Source organism: Geotrypetes seraphini, chromosome 4 (assembly GCF_902459505.1).
Source record: "Geotrypetes seraphini chromosome 4, aGeoSer1.1, whole genome shotgun sequence".
Classification (NCBI taxonomy): domain Eukaryota; kingdom Metazoa; phylum Chordata; class Amphibia; order Gymnophiona; family Dermophiidae; genus Geotrypetes; species Geotrypetes seraphini.
Window position 1 is genome coordinate 170,300,874 of NC_047087.1, and position 14,110 is coordinate 170,314,983.

Genomic DNA, 14,110 nt, shown 5'->3' on the forward strand with positions numbered 1-14,110 from the left:
TAGTGAGAATAGCTGCTTGCTGTCTCTGGATAACAACTGTTACGGTAAGTAACATTGCTTTATGCACTGATGAAAAATTTTACACCCTTTTACTCAATGCTCGAGGTTGGAGGCATCTATTAGTACCAGTTTAGTGGAATCCTTTGCACTTATAGGACTGTGGTGATAGGTTACTCAATCGCCTGTAATGATGATTAACCTGAAAGGAGACTGATGTTTTCTTGTGAAAGATGCACTTGGATTGAACTTGGATAAATGGAAGCACTTCTGATTCTCTTGATGGCAATGAAGACCCTTATGTACCACTTTATGAAGGTGACATATTTGGGATTTCATGTTCAAGCCTAAGTGATAATAAGTGCACACACAGATATTGGTGACTGAGATCCTGCCATAGTAACTGCAGTTCTTGAAGTCTCTGTGTCTTCTTTTGAGATAGAAGAAAAATCAAGTGACCTTATAGTTTAAAAAAATTTTGTCCACTAGTGTTTGTGTGGGCCACAGCCATTCCAAAAAGTAGGGGGTTTGAGTGTTTTTAATGGATTATTAAGAGGAGGAACTACTAAATGGAGTCATAAAATTTTGGGAATTCAGAAAATCTTTTGATAAAGGAGTTCCAGGAATTTCTTCTGAGGAGCCTTCACTTCTTCCCTCTCCCCTCAACTGGTAGCTCTGCAGTCAAGAACTGCTGATGTGGCACCATGTCTTTGTTTAAGGTTTTGGACATCTCTGCCTTATCCAGTAAACTCCAGGCTGCAGACCTCACAGCATACTCTGAAGAAAGCCACAGCATGATGGCAGAAACGGTTTCTCTCTGATAAGATACAGCGAGACCCATAAACCTTCAACAAGTAAGATGCCAGCTGCAGAATCCCTGAGAGAACGCCAGGCTGGTATATTCACCTTAACCCAGTATTCTCCAGTGGTCCCTAGCTAATACTGAAAAATAGGACTCTGCATAGAACACGACAAATATTGTTTTTCTGAATCAAAAATTAAAGGCTATTGTTAAATTACACGATAACTGGAACAGAGCTAGTAAAATGCAACATATTTTATTTATTTGTTTACTCATACATTGCCTGATAGTTCGTCCATGTATAGTGCAGCACTCGGCCTGTAGTCGTATGGCAGCCAAAAGGTCAGAAACATGGATGCTACATTGCAAGATTGCACCATCGAAGAACAACGTGCAGTAGTGCACTTTCTTTAGACAGAGAGAGTGAAACCTGTGGAAATTCACCATCTGATATTGACTCAGTATGAACATACCACCATGAATCAAAGAAAGGTTTATGAGTGGGTAAAATAGTTTAAAATGGGAAGAAAAGGGGTAACCGATGAAAGTCATTCTGGTCACCCATCAACATCGTGCACACAAAAGCACATTGACAAGGTGGATGTTTTGTTTAGAGAACACCGATAGATAAGTGTCCGAGTTGACTGAAAATTTGGATATCCGCTATGGATCTGCATTTGCCATAATGTACAATGACTTGGGATACCGGAAAGTCTGCTCACGATGGGTTCCCAAACAGTTTAACTGATCTGCCCAAGCAACAGCGTGTGGAGGTTGCAACCCAGTTCCTTAGATGGTATGAAGAAAATCTGAGTATTGCGGAGAGAACTGTCACTGGCGATGAGACATGGGTTCATCACTGTGACCCAAAGAGCAAAAGACAAAGCATGATGAAGTAAAGGAAGCAATGCTCACCTGGCTTCAGGAGCAGCCAAAACACTCTGTAGGAATGCAGAAGTTAGTTGAATGATACAACAAATGTGTCCTCTTGCAAGGGGATTATGTGGAAAAAATGTTCAATTGTTTACAGTTACTTCTATTAAAGCCGTTAAATGTATATTACCTTTACGTTTTGATTTACCCTCATATATACTTTAATTAACCAATATCTGATTAACAACTGTTAAAGGAAAACCCTGGACTCGACCTTTACTTCTGGCTATTAACGTAGTCTTCCTTTTCTTTCCAGGTTGTGGCGTGAAGATGATCAGTTCTGCCAATATGAAGAGCAGCCAATATGTGCCAATCCACAGCAAGCAAATTCGTGGACTAGCATTCAGTCATCGATCGGATGGCCTGCTGCTTTCTGCAGCCTTGGACAACACTGTTAAACTCACAAGGTATGTGACAACTAAGCCTCATGACAACTAAGCCTCATGACTTCTGAATCTCCTTTCAACATAACTTTAAATTTCACTGCTTTAAGACAACTTTTCAGTCTGAGCTTAATCTTTTTACTTTTTGTTAATAGATTTAAGCAAGAATAAGTGTGCAATAGACAGTTACAGCAGTAAAAATATTCAAATAGCAATACAAGTTATAATAATAATAATTTTATTCTTATATACCGCCATACCCATCGAGTTCTAGGTGGTTCACAACAATTACATTAGGATCCGCATTGAAATGCCGATTTACAAACAATATATTGGATTTACAACACCTTCAGCCGAATATGACTGAAGAAGCGGAAGTGGGAAGGAGAGAAGGAGGAAAGCGGTCAAAAGAGGGGGGGGGGCCGAACGGGCCGATTTACCACAATTTATTGGATTTACAACAACTTTAGCCGAACTTGGCTGATGAAGAAGGAAGCGGGTAGGGGAGCAGGAGGACAGCGATCAATAATCTGGGGGAGTGGGTCGAACGTGTGACCAGGTAATTCCGGAAAGGGGGCGTTACGGTGCTTGTTTGTTGAATAGGTAAGTTTTGAGTGTTTTTCTGAAGTCGAGGTAAGTGGGAGCCTCGAGAATCATTTGGGCGATCCATGGGTTCATCTTGGCTGCTTGGAAGGCGAAGGTTTTGTCTAGGAATCTTTTAAGATGACAGAGCTTTAGCAAGGGGTAGGCGAACAGTTGAATTCTGCGGGATTTCTTGTTGGTGCAGTAAAGGTTAAAGAGGGGATTGATGTATCTTGGCGAGAGGCCATTTACCGATTTGTAGCATAAGCATGCGAATTTGAAGAGCACTCTGGATTCGAAAGGCAGCCAGTGAAGTTGGTGGTAGAAAGGGGTGATATGTTCCCATTTCTTTAGGCCATAGATGAGGCGAACGGTGGTGTTTTGGATCACTTTTAGTCTCCTGGTAGTTTTCTTCGTGGAGATCAGGTAGATAATATTACAGTAGTCTAGATTGCTGAGAATGGCAGATTGCACTAGAAGGCGGAACGAGGAGTCACTGAAGTATTTTTTTATGGTGCGGAGTTTCCAGAGTACCGCGAAGCATTTCCTGACGCTGAGGTCGGTGTGAGTTTCTAAGGATAAATGTCTGTCCAGCGTAACACCCAGGATTTTTACGGTGTTTTCAAGGGGGAAAGGCCTTCCTTTCAGTTGGATTGTGGTGTCCTTGATTTTGTCGTTGGGGGTGGCAAGAAAAAATTTTGTTTTGTCGGAATTTAGTTTCAGCCTGAATGCTAGCATCCAGAGTTCAATCTGGTTGAGGATGTTTGTAATGTAATCGAGTGTTTCAGGTGAGAAACTGGTAAAAGGGATGACTAATGTGATATCTGCATAGATGAAAATTTGAGCTTGAGGGTGTGTAGGAGGTTACCTAGGGAGGCTAGGTAGATATTGAACAGGGTGGGGGATAGAGGGGAGCCCTGCGGGACACCGCAGGTGTTTTCCCAGCTGTATGAGAAAGCGTTGTTCTGGTGTACTTTGTAGGATCTATTTTTTAGGAACCCCTGAAACCAGTTGAGGACCTGATCAGAGATACCAATGTGTGTTAGACATTCAAGGAGAATGGTGTGGTCGACCAGGTCGAAGGCACTGCTTAGGTCTAGTTGTATAATCAATGCACTAGAGCCCTGACTAAAGAGCGTGTGGAGATGGTCAAGAAGGGTGGCTAAGATGGTTTCGGTGCTGTGGTCCGTGCGAAAGCCAGATTGATAGTCGCTTAGGATGTTGAATTTTTCTAGGTATGTGGAGAGTTCTGCCTTTACTACCCCTTCTGCTATTTTGGTGAATAGGGGGATGCTTGCGATCGGTCTGTAGTTGGATGGGGAGTTTGGTGATTCTTTTGCGTTTTTTAAAATGGGGGTAATCATGATGTGACCTTGCTCTGGTGGGAAGATTCCTGTTGATAATAGGGAGTTAACCCATGTCATCATGTTTGCTTTGAAGTAGCTCAGGGCTGCTTTCATGATGTTTGGTGGGCATGTGTCCAATTTGCAGAAGGAGTGGTTGTATTTATTATAGTAGGTATTAAAGGTTTTCCAGTCAATTGTTGAGAATTGTTTCCAGCTAAGGTTTGTTCTGGATCCTGGGTCTGGTTTAATTATACCCAGGTCTGAGTTAGGTGTATTAGAGTCTGGGAGGATGGGGAACTGTTCGAGAGAATTGGTCCTGGTAGGTAAAGTTGATCTTAATCTTTGGATCTTGTTGTTGAAGAAGTCTGCAAGGGAGTTGGCAGTGAGAGTGGATTCTTCATAGATATTTGTGAAGGTATCGATGTTGTATAGGTCATTAACCAATTTAAATAGGTTACTACTGTTGGTCTTAATGTTACCTATTTTGTGAGAGTAAAAATTTTTTCTTTTTTCGTTAGTGAGGTTTTTGTAATTTTTTAGTTTATGTCTCCAGGTTAGTCTGTGTTCTTGGGTTCCTGATTTCTGCCATACTCTTTCTGCTTTTCTGAGCTCTTTCTTTACTAGCAGCAGTTCTGAGTCAAACCAGCCTTCTTGATTTGTAGTTCTTGTTCTGCGAGTCTTGATGGGGGCAATTTCGTTTAGTATGTTAGTACTGTCCTCAATCCAGGAGGTCATGAGGTTCTCCGTTTCTTCGGTTTGCTTGGTGTTTGTTTCAAAGCGGGACCAGAATTCCACTGGGTCAATCTTTCTTCTGGTAGTGTGTGTTTTGATGGTTCTAGTTTTGCTGTTTTTGGGGGGTTTAAGTTGGCATCCTATTGAGAAGGTGCATAGATGGTGATCCGACCAGAGAGAGTCTGACCAACTGTCTTGTTTCCAGTAAAAAGTGTGGGTGGCCTGTTCCTTGGAAGAGAAAGTTACTAGGTCTAGTTGGTGACCTTTTTGGTGGGTTTTGATAGGGGGTTGTTTGGCAAAGCCTAGTTGGGTGAGCAGAGACCAAAAGTCTGCAATTTCTGGTTGGTCCGTTTGCTCAAGATGGATGTTAATGTCCCCGCATGGCAAGTATGTTACATTACACATAAAGGCTCACCCACAAATCAAGCCAAACACACACCACCTGCTCCATAACCAAATCCTACTACAGCTTCATATCCTTAACCCAGCCACCACAGCCACTCCAAATTTCGTTGCCTTCATAATACCAATGCCACAACCTGTGTTCTCCTACTTATTGCAAATTACTCTCCTTGCCAACGTGTATTCCCCCATCCCAGTACTCACAGGCCAGGGTCGATATGGTGACCTCCATCATTTTCCCCACAGAAAATCCTTACCATGCAGACCCTGATACCTTAGGACAGGCCTGCACAACTCTGGTCCTCGAGAGCTGAATCCAGTTGAGTTTTCTGGATTTCCCCAATGAATATGCATTGAAAGCAGTGCATGCAAATAGATCTCATACATATTCATTGGGGAAATCCTGAAAACCTAGCCTGGTGAAGGCTGAAGTTGTGCAGGCCTGCCTTAGGACCATCCCCCTCACCCATATCCAAAACCTCAAAATGGCACTGGCAAATGCAAGATCTGTAAACAACAAAGATTCTATACCATATAACGAGGGAGAAAAATAGCAAATGGAATCATAACAACTAGTGCTGCCCGATTCACGATTCAAATCGATTCAAAACAAAAAAAAAATCGGCCTCCCGATTCGCTGACTGACCCTCCTCACTCACCCCCTAAAGCAGGAGCAGCAGCGCTGCCTCTTGCTGGCCGGCCACTGCCATTCCTACTTTAGAGGGCGAGGAAGGAAGGTCAGTGGGGAAGTGCTGGTGTCCGGCTTCCCCCCTAGCCTCCCACGCATCCAGGTCCGGATTAAAGGGTGGGTCCGAAGTGCTGGTACGATGACTGCAGGCGGCAGTGGTAGTTTTGTATACTGCCTTGATAAATAATGCTGCTGCTGTTGGTACTTGCCTACACTGTGGCCCATCTGCTTGCGGTCCGCCAGCTCAATTTAATTCCGCTCGCTGCCACTGCTCCAAAAGAGCCAGGCGCATGCAGCGATTGCACGCCACCGACCCATAAGCCTTCTCTCCGTCAGAATTGATGTCGGAGGAAGGCTTATGGACCGGCGGGTGCAATCGCTGCAAGCGCCTGGCCCTTTTGGAGTTGCGGCAGCAGCGGGGGGAGGGTTAAATGGAGGTGGCGAGCAGCGGCGGTGGGCAGGGGGCGGAATCGGTGGCAGGTCGGTTTGGTGCCAGAACCAAACGCTCCCTGCCAAGTTTTTCATAGGACAGTTCAAACTATGCAATCTGCATTTGTCTCATCTGGTTAAGAAAATGGTAAGAGCAACCCATCAAGCCTCTGCCCATCCTCTTGCAACTTCTTATCAGCGGTGCGAGCCGTTCTTTAAAACTATTCCACAATTTCAGGGAAACGATGGTCCGAGTGGCTTCAAAATGGTCAGAGCGCAAACGCAGGCAGGCAGGCTTCGGGGTGAGGAAGGAAGGATCCTGCAACTCTTGCCATGAGACTGGACTCACAGCAGCACAGAATTTCTTCTGCTGCCATCAGACTGCTGCACGATTAAAAAAAAAAGAGAGAGAGAGATTAAGTGTAGGCAACCTCAATCAGCCTGAGAAGAGAGCTGAGGGGAAGGAAGCAAGGAGTGAAGAGCCAATAGGACTAGGCTATGAAGGAGTGAAAAAGTACTGAACAAAGGATGGAAATGAGAAAGGAGACAGGAAGAGAAATATAGGGTTGGAAAGAGGATAAAGAGTATTTGGAGAGAGGGATGTAGTAAGCAGAGAAAAATGTTTGGTGGGAGAAAGGGAAAGAAAGAGAACAGTGAAGAGTAGAAGTAGAGAAGCAAGAAGGGGGAAAGAAGTAAATAAGAAAATGGGTAAATGCGGGCGGGGTAGGGCATGGTGGGGTAGCCTGGGCAGGGGGGTGTAGACCTTCAAGGGGGGACAGGTCTTCAGGGATGGTGGCACAGGCCTTCAGGGGGGACAGGCAGGCCTTCAGGGGGGGGCCTGGTGTAGAAGTACATGGAGGGAGGGGAGGGTTCAAAGAGACGTGCATATGCCAGACTGGGGGGAAGAAATAATGGGTCTAAAAACAGAGGAGAGGGAGAGAGATGGTAGACAATGGGATTTAGGGAGGGAAGGAACAGAAAGGGAGAGAAGTTGGACACAAGGGATGGTGTGGAGGGGGGATAAGAGGGTAGTTGGGAAAAGAAAGGGAGATATGGTGGACCCTGGAGTGGTGGGGAAGGAAGGAGAGATGCTGGGTGAAAGGGTAGTTGAGAAAAGGTGGATATCTAGATGGAGACGAAAAAAAGGAAAGATGCCAGATCTCCGGGGGACGGTAGGGGAGGACAGAGATGGTAGATGGATGGTTAGCACGGAGAAAGAAGAAAGGAGACCCTGGCAAGCAAGTTATCAGAAGACAACCAGAGCCTGGGACCAACAAGATTTTAATAATGACCAGACAATAAAAGGTAGAAAAAATAATTTTATTTTCTATTCTGTGATTACAATGTCAGATTTGAAATATGTATCTTGCCAGAGCTGGTGATAGACCGCAAATGTGAGCTAGGATTTAACAGAGAGAGGAAAAGTCTTTTTTGTTTGTTTATTTTGTTTACACCACAGCGCCAGTGTAGTTAGAAGAAGGCAAAGGGGGTGAATAGGCTATAAAATAAACCCACCAGGATGTTTGAAAAAACACACAATTGGGCAGGAAAATCGAATCAAAAAATCGATTCAATGGGCTGAATCGAATCAAAATTTTTTTCCTGAATTGGGCAGCACTAATCACAACCCTCATCTACAGGACCGTCAACCAGAGTAAAAGTGTTTATATTAATGATGAGAAGAATTGATGATGATAAAAAAAATTTTTATTTAATATCAGATATAATAAAGAAAAAAGTTGTAATAGGGTAGGAAACAGATAAAGCAGTAGAGAATCGGGTTAGGGTCATCTTTCTTTGACTCTGATATCTGGAAATGGATATGGTTCCTGGTCTCTTCGACTGGTGACTGGATCTGGGTCCAGAGACAGAGGACGAGAGGGGTTTTAATGGGTTGGGGAGACGGAGAAGAGAGATAAATGGGAGGGGGTAGATTGGTTTTTATAGGGGGGATTAGATGGGATTGGTGGGAGGAGAGGCCTGGGGAAATAATTGGTGATGGGGAGATAAGGAGGCCTGGGGAAAAAATTGTAAGATCTGTAAGGATAGGAAAGTTAAAGAGAATAAACTGAAAAGGATATGGAAAGAATGAATGGAAGTAAGATAAGACTGGGTAGTCTAAATGTGAATGGGCTTAACATTCTTTGAAAACGCCAGATGTTATTAAAGGAGATGAAAAGGTTGAATTATGATATCTGCTATGTAAAAGAAACACATCTACAAAAAACAGGAGAAAGGATGATTCATTTTAGAGATTATCCGGTGTGAGTTTGGGCTTCTAATAAGAAGGAGAAAAAGAAAGAAGGGGTGGGGATGTTATTTGATAAAAAATTGAAAGTTCACACAAAGACTGAATGGAAGTATGATGAAGGGAGATGGATTTTATGGGTGGGGGAATTGAATTGGGAAAAAGGTGACCTTGGTGAACCTTTATGCTCCTAACATTAACCAAGGGAAATTTTTTAAAGAACTTTTGAGTATAATCCTGAAAAACCAAGAAGGAATATTATTGGTGGGAGGAGATTTTAACTTGGTTATTGATCCTCGTTGGGATTCTACGAGTAAAAAAGGCGATAGAACTAAAAGAGATAGGAAACAACTAAAAAAATTTTGGGAAGTTTTACATTTAATGGATGGTTGGCGGAATTTATATACATTAGGAAGAGATTATACTTATTACTCTTCCCCACACAATGTTTATACCCGCATGGATATGATCTGGGTGGATAAAACCTTGGGAGGCAAATTAATAGATGCTAAAATAAAGGAAACTGGGGGGTCACGTGATGCCGTGCATTTGAATGGACGTACCTCTGAACAGCTCTGGGCCATGCCGTTCTAACCTGCTTAATATCACCCCATTTCTCTTTTGGATCGCTCAACCTAGCTAATCGGCAGCGCCCCCGTACCCTGCTGCCTGCAGGGAGCACTTTGTTGCTGAGCTCACTGTGCGCTATGATGGCTAAATCGCAGCGCAGCACTTGAGAAAAATTGAGACAGCATGAGCCCAAGATGGCGCAGGGCCACGAGGTCACCATGTTTACCATCCAAGAACTTACCAAATCACTCACCCTTGTGATGGAGGATAAACTGGCCAAAATCCAAACTTTCATGGAAGACTTTCGTGAAACCATCGAAACTCATGCGGGCCGCCTACAGAGAGTTGAAGACAGAGTCGCGCAGCAGGAGGATCACGCAGCAAATTTTGAGGAGAGACTACGGACCTTAGAAACAGCTAAATTAACCCTGATGGAGCGGCTTGAGGATCATGAAAACTGGGGACGCAGAAACAATCTGCGCTTCATTGGACTCCCCAACAACATTCGGAATGTGGATCTCCGTTCCTGCTTGGAGGGGTGACTCCCAGGAGTTCTGGAGTCTTTGGACCTGGGGGAGCACATTCACATCGAACGGGCGCATCGCGTGGGCCAAAGGAGGGATCATGAACAGCGGCCGCGCCCAGTTCTTGCCCGCTTCCTTAATTTTGCAATCAAAGAACGGATCCTTGCTCAGTCTCGCAAAGGAGCAGACTTTCTGTATGAGGGCCACAAAATCTTGGTTTTTCAGGATTTTTCCCCCCAGGTGTCTGCCTAGCGTCGAGTGATGGCGCCGCATTGCAACGTTCTTTTCAAACGTAACATAAAGGGTCTCCCTCTTGTATCCTGCACGGGCTCAGATTTTCCATAACAACAAGGTCCTTTACTTAGAAACTCCGCAAGATATGGAGCGGTTTATTCAAGCCCTCCTGGTCTCCCCATCTGGGGAACAGGGTGTTGCCTGAGATCTATCTCTGCTGAGAGTTGAGCCTTTCCCCCTTTTTGAGTTTTCCCTAGTGAGGCCTACAGTGTGTCCCTGCCTTGCTGCTACTCTAGAGTGTTGGGGGTGACATGGGGCTTTGCTGATTGCCTTCTTTAAGAACATAAGAACTGCCATCTTTGGATCAAACCTTCAGTCCATCAAGTCTGGCGATCCACACACGCGGAGGCCCAGCCAGGTGTACACCTGGCATAATTTTAGTCACCTATATCCCTCTATGCCTCTCGTAAGGAGATGTGCATCTAGTTTGCTTTTAAATCCTAGAACGGTGGATTCTGCAATAACCTCCTCTGGGAGAGCATTCCAGGTGTCCACCACTCGTTGCGTGAAGCAGAACTTCCTGATATTTGTCCTAGACTTGTCTCCCCTCAGTCCATGTCCTCTTGTCCATGTCACATTGGACATTGTAAATAATTTTTTTTCCTGCTCTATTTTGTCGATTTCTTTCAATATTTTGAAAGTCTTGATCATATCCCCTCGCAGTCTCCTTTTCTCAAGGGAGAACAATCCCAGTCTTTTAAGTCGTTCTTCGTATTCCAAGTTCTCCATACCTTTTATTAGCTTCGTTGCTCATCTCTGCACCCTCTCCAGCAGTTTTATATCCTTCTTTAAGTTGGGAGACCAGTGTTGGACACAGTATTCCAAGTGTAGTCTGACCATTGCCCTATAAAAACGGCATTATAACTTTCTCCGTTCTACTCGTGATTCCTTTCTTTATCATGCCTAACATTCTATTTGCTTTCTTTGCCACTGCCACGCATTGTGCCGACAGTTTCAGGGTCCTATCTATCAGTTCACCCAGGTCCTTTTCTTGTTCGCTCTTACCTAGAGTTGCACCTGACATTCTATACTCATGTTCCTTGTTCTTCTGCCTAAATGCATTACTTTGCACTTTTCCACATTAAACTTCATCTGCCATTTCTCCGCCAATTTCTCTAACTGACACAAGTCATTCTGGAGTTCCTCGCTATCCTTCTGCGATCTGATTGCCCGGCACAGCTTTGTGTCGTCTGCAAACTTGATGATCTCACTAGTTGTTCCTTCTTCTAGGTCATTGATGAAAATATTAAATAAGATGGGCCCAAGTACCGAGCCCTGAGGCATACTGCTAGTCACTTTCTCCCAGTCTGAGAACTTCCCATTTATACCCACTCTTTCTGTTCTCCAGCCATTTGCCTATCCATCTTAGTATATCTCCATGGCTTTGTAGTTTCCTGAGAAATCTTTCATGTGGAACGTTTTGGCTTTCGGGATGATTTCCTTGCGTGGGTACATGCACTATATCACAACCCCCACTCGCAGCTATTGGTGAATGGGGGGGGGGTTTCTGACCCCTTCCCGTTTGGACGTGGTACGAGGCAGGGCTGTCCTTTTTCACTGCTTCTTTTCCTCTTATCTCTAGAGCCCTTGGCTGTCCGTGTGCAATGTGACCCTGCTCTGGAGGGCTTGCAGATGGGCTCTCAAGAATTCCGTATCAGCATGTTTGCTGACGACATGTTATTACATGTCAAGCATGCCGACCGAAATGTCCCATCTTTAATATCTCTTATCACGCTCTATGGTGCATTTTCCGGTTTACGAATCAGTTTTGATAAGACGGAGGCGCTGCTGTTGGGCTCGCACACCTCAGAGGCCTGGTGTATCCAGCTTTGTATCGGCATTGCTCCTGGCAAATTGAAATATCTGGGCATCATGTTATTCAGAGACCCCAGTAAGCTTTACACCGCTAATATTACTGCCACCATCTGTAAAATCAAAACTCTGTCATAAATGGCGCTCCCTTCCCCTATCTTTGATGGGCAGAGTAGCTTTGGTTAAAATGGTGTTGTTTCCCAAATTGTTATATCCCCTCCAGACCATTCCGATATGGCTTACCCGAGAGGCCGAACAACTTTACCGGTCTATCATACGGACATTTGTTTGGGGGGGGTAAGGTGGCTCGCATTAGTTTCTTGAAACTGTCCCAAAGTAAAGAGCGAAGAGGCCTCGGCTTACCCGACCTACGGATTTACAACGTAGCGGCGCTTCTTCGATGGATCCACGAACACTTGGTGTCCTCTCGGCGGTATTCCCCTTTGCATCTCATTACAGAGTGCTGTCTCCCTTATTCTTTTTTGTATTTTCTTCATGGAGGTCGACAGGGCTCCAGGGGATCTGATGCCCCTGTTTCCCTTTCCTGCTTCCCTTTCACAGAGCCTGGAGGTGGTGGCGCGAGCAGCAAGGTTTGTTACCTGCTGTGTCTCCCTTCTTATCCCTCATTCGCAATCCTGATTTTTGTTTCAGGCTTGCATGGTCTTGAGGGACTGAGGGGCTGTGATGAGCGGCTCACGACTATAGGAGATGTTCTGCGGCCGGGGAGGGGTCTCTATCCCTGTCTCACACAGCTTTGTACTGCATGGAATTTATCTGCCGCTCACTCTTACACGTTTATTCAAATTGAACATTGCTATCACTCACTGACACAGGCCTATGGGGATCGCTGGGTGTATGGAAAACTGGATATGCTCTTTCTTTCTACTCCCACTTTCCACAACACAATATCCACTTGGTACGTTGCTGGCAGGGATCTTTTGGGGGAGGATAGTTTATCATATCTTGTCAAGGAAAGGTCCACTGAGCTGGGGATGGGGGGTCAAGACCCATGATTTACGTTTTTTTTTTTTTTTTCAAACATTATACACTCATATTAAGGCGGTGTCCCTGCAGGAGACCCAATACAAGATACTACCCAGAGCATATATCACCCGCTCTCGCAGACACAGCATGGGACTCTGATCTGATAGTCTGTATTAAATGTAAACTTCAGAGAGGGACTTTCCTTCATTCCTTCTTTGACTGCCCAGCTTTGCAATTCTGGGTACCAATACAAACTTGTTTACGACGGTTAATTAACTGTGATCTGCCATGGCATGGTTCAGCTCTACTGTTGGGGGATGTACAGGAATGGATTCAGCAGGGACTGGATGTGTATTCTCAAAAATTTGCTTTGCATGCCATTTTATTGGGAAAAAGCTTCTTTTAAAGTCTTGGACCTCCATGGAAGCTCTCACCTATCTGATGTGGATCGCCCTGATGAAGCTACAAGCCCGCTATGAACTGGACTCTTATTCCTCTCAGCGGCAAGCAACCTGGAAAGTTTATTGCGGACTGTGGGAGAGGTGCTTGACACTCTGATATTTGGTACTTTGCCATTACATGCCACTTGGTGGAGGTGGTGTTCCTCCTCCTTTGGAGCTTGCTATTCGCCTGCCAGCATGTGAATATGTGAACGTCGGCTATTTGTTTTGTTCTGTATATCTCTTGATCTTGGCCATGCTGTCCTATCCTGCCAAGTCCCCTTCTGCCTGTTTGTGTGCTTATTCTGCCTTTTCCCGTCTACTATTTCCTTGCTTATTGAGCTGTGCCCTGTTCCCACCTCTCTCTAGAGAAAATCAAAAAAACTCTGTGGAGTGATGATGTTCCTAAATGGACTTTATTTGAAAGTGTCAAAGTACCCTGAAATCATCCACATAAAATAATTCCATCCACATAAGAGCCTTAAAAGACCTAGTCCACTAGGGATACAGGACCCAACACAGTCCGCGTTTCGACAAAAGTCTTCTTCAGGGGTCCCTGGAATACTGTGTCCAGCACTGGTCGCCATACATGAAGAAGGACATAGTACTACTCAAGAGGGTCCAGAGAAGAGCGACTAAAATGGTTAAGGGACTGGAGGAGTTGCCGTACAGTGAGAGATTAGAGAAACTGGGCCTCTTCTTCCTTAAAAAGAGGAGTCTGAGAGGGGACATGATCGAAATATTCAAGATAATGAAGGGCATAGACTCGACAGATAAAGACAGGTTGTTCACTTTCTCCAAGGAAGAGAGAACAAGATGGCACTCTCTAAAGTTAAAAGGGGATAGATTCCATACAAACGTAAGGAAGTTCTTCTTCACCCAGAGAGTGGTAGAGAACTGGAACGTTCTTCCGGAGGCTGTTATAGGGGAAACACCCTCCAGGG

At 44.7% G+C, this 14,110-nt stretch overlaps 1 protein-coding gene across 6 annotated transcripts in view; it reads left to right on the forward strand.

Moving 5' to 3' along the window:
- Positions 1-14,110, forward strand: part of RFWD3 (ring finger and WD repeat domain 3) — a 395,707-nt gene that overhangs the window by 285,162 nt on the left and 96,435 nt on the right. For all 6 annotated transcript variants that reach the window (XM_033942519.1, XM_033942524.1, XM_033942520.1 and 3 more), the window contains one exon: positions 1,989-2,139. In XM_033942519.1, coding sequence (XP_033798410.1) covers positions 1,989-2,139 — 151 coding nt within the window. The remainder of the gene's footprint in view (positions 1-1,988; positions 2,140-14,110) is intronic.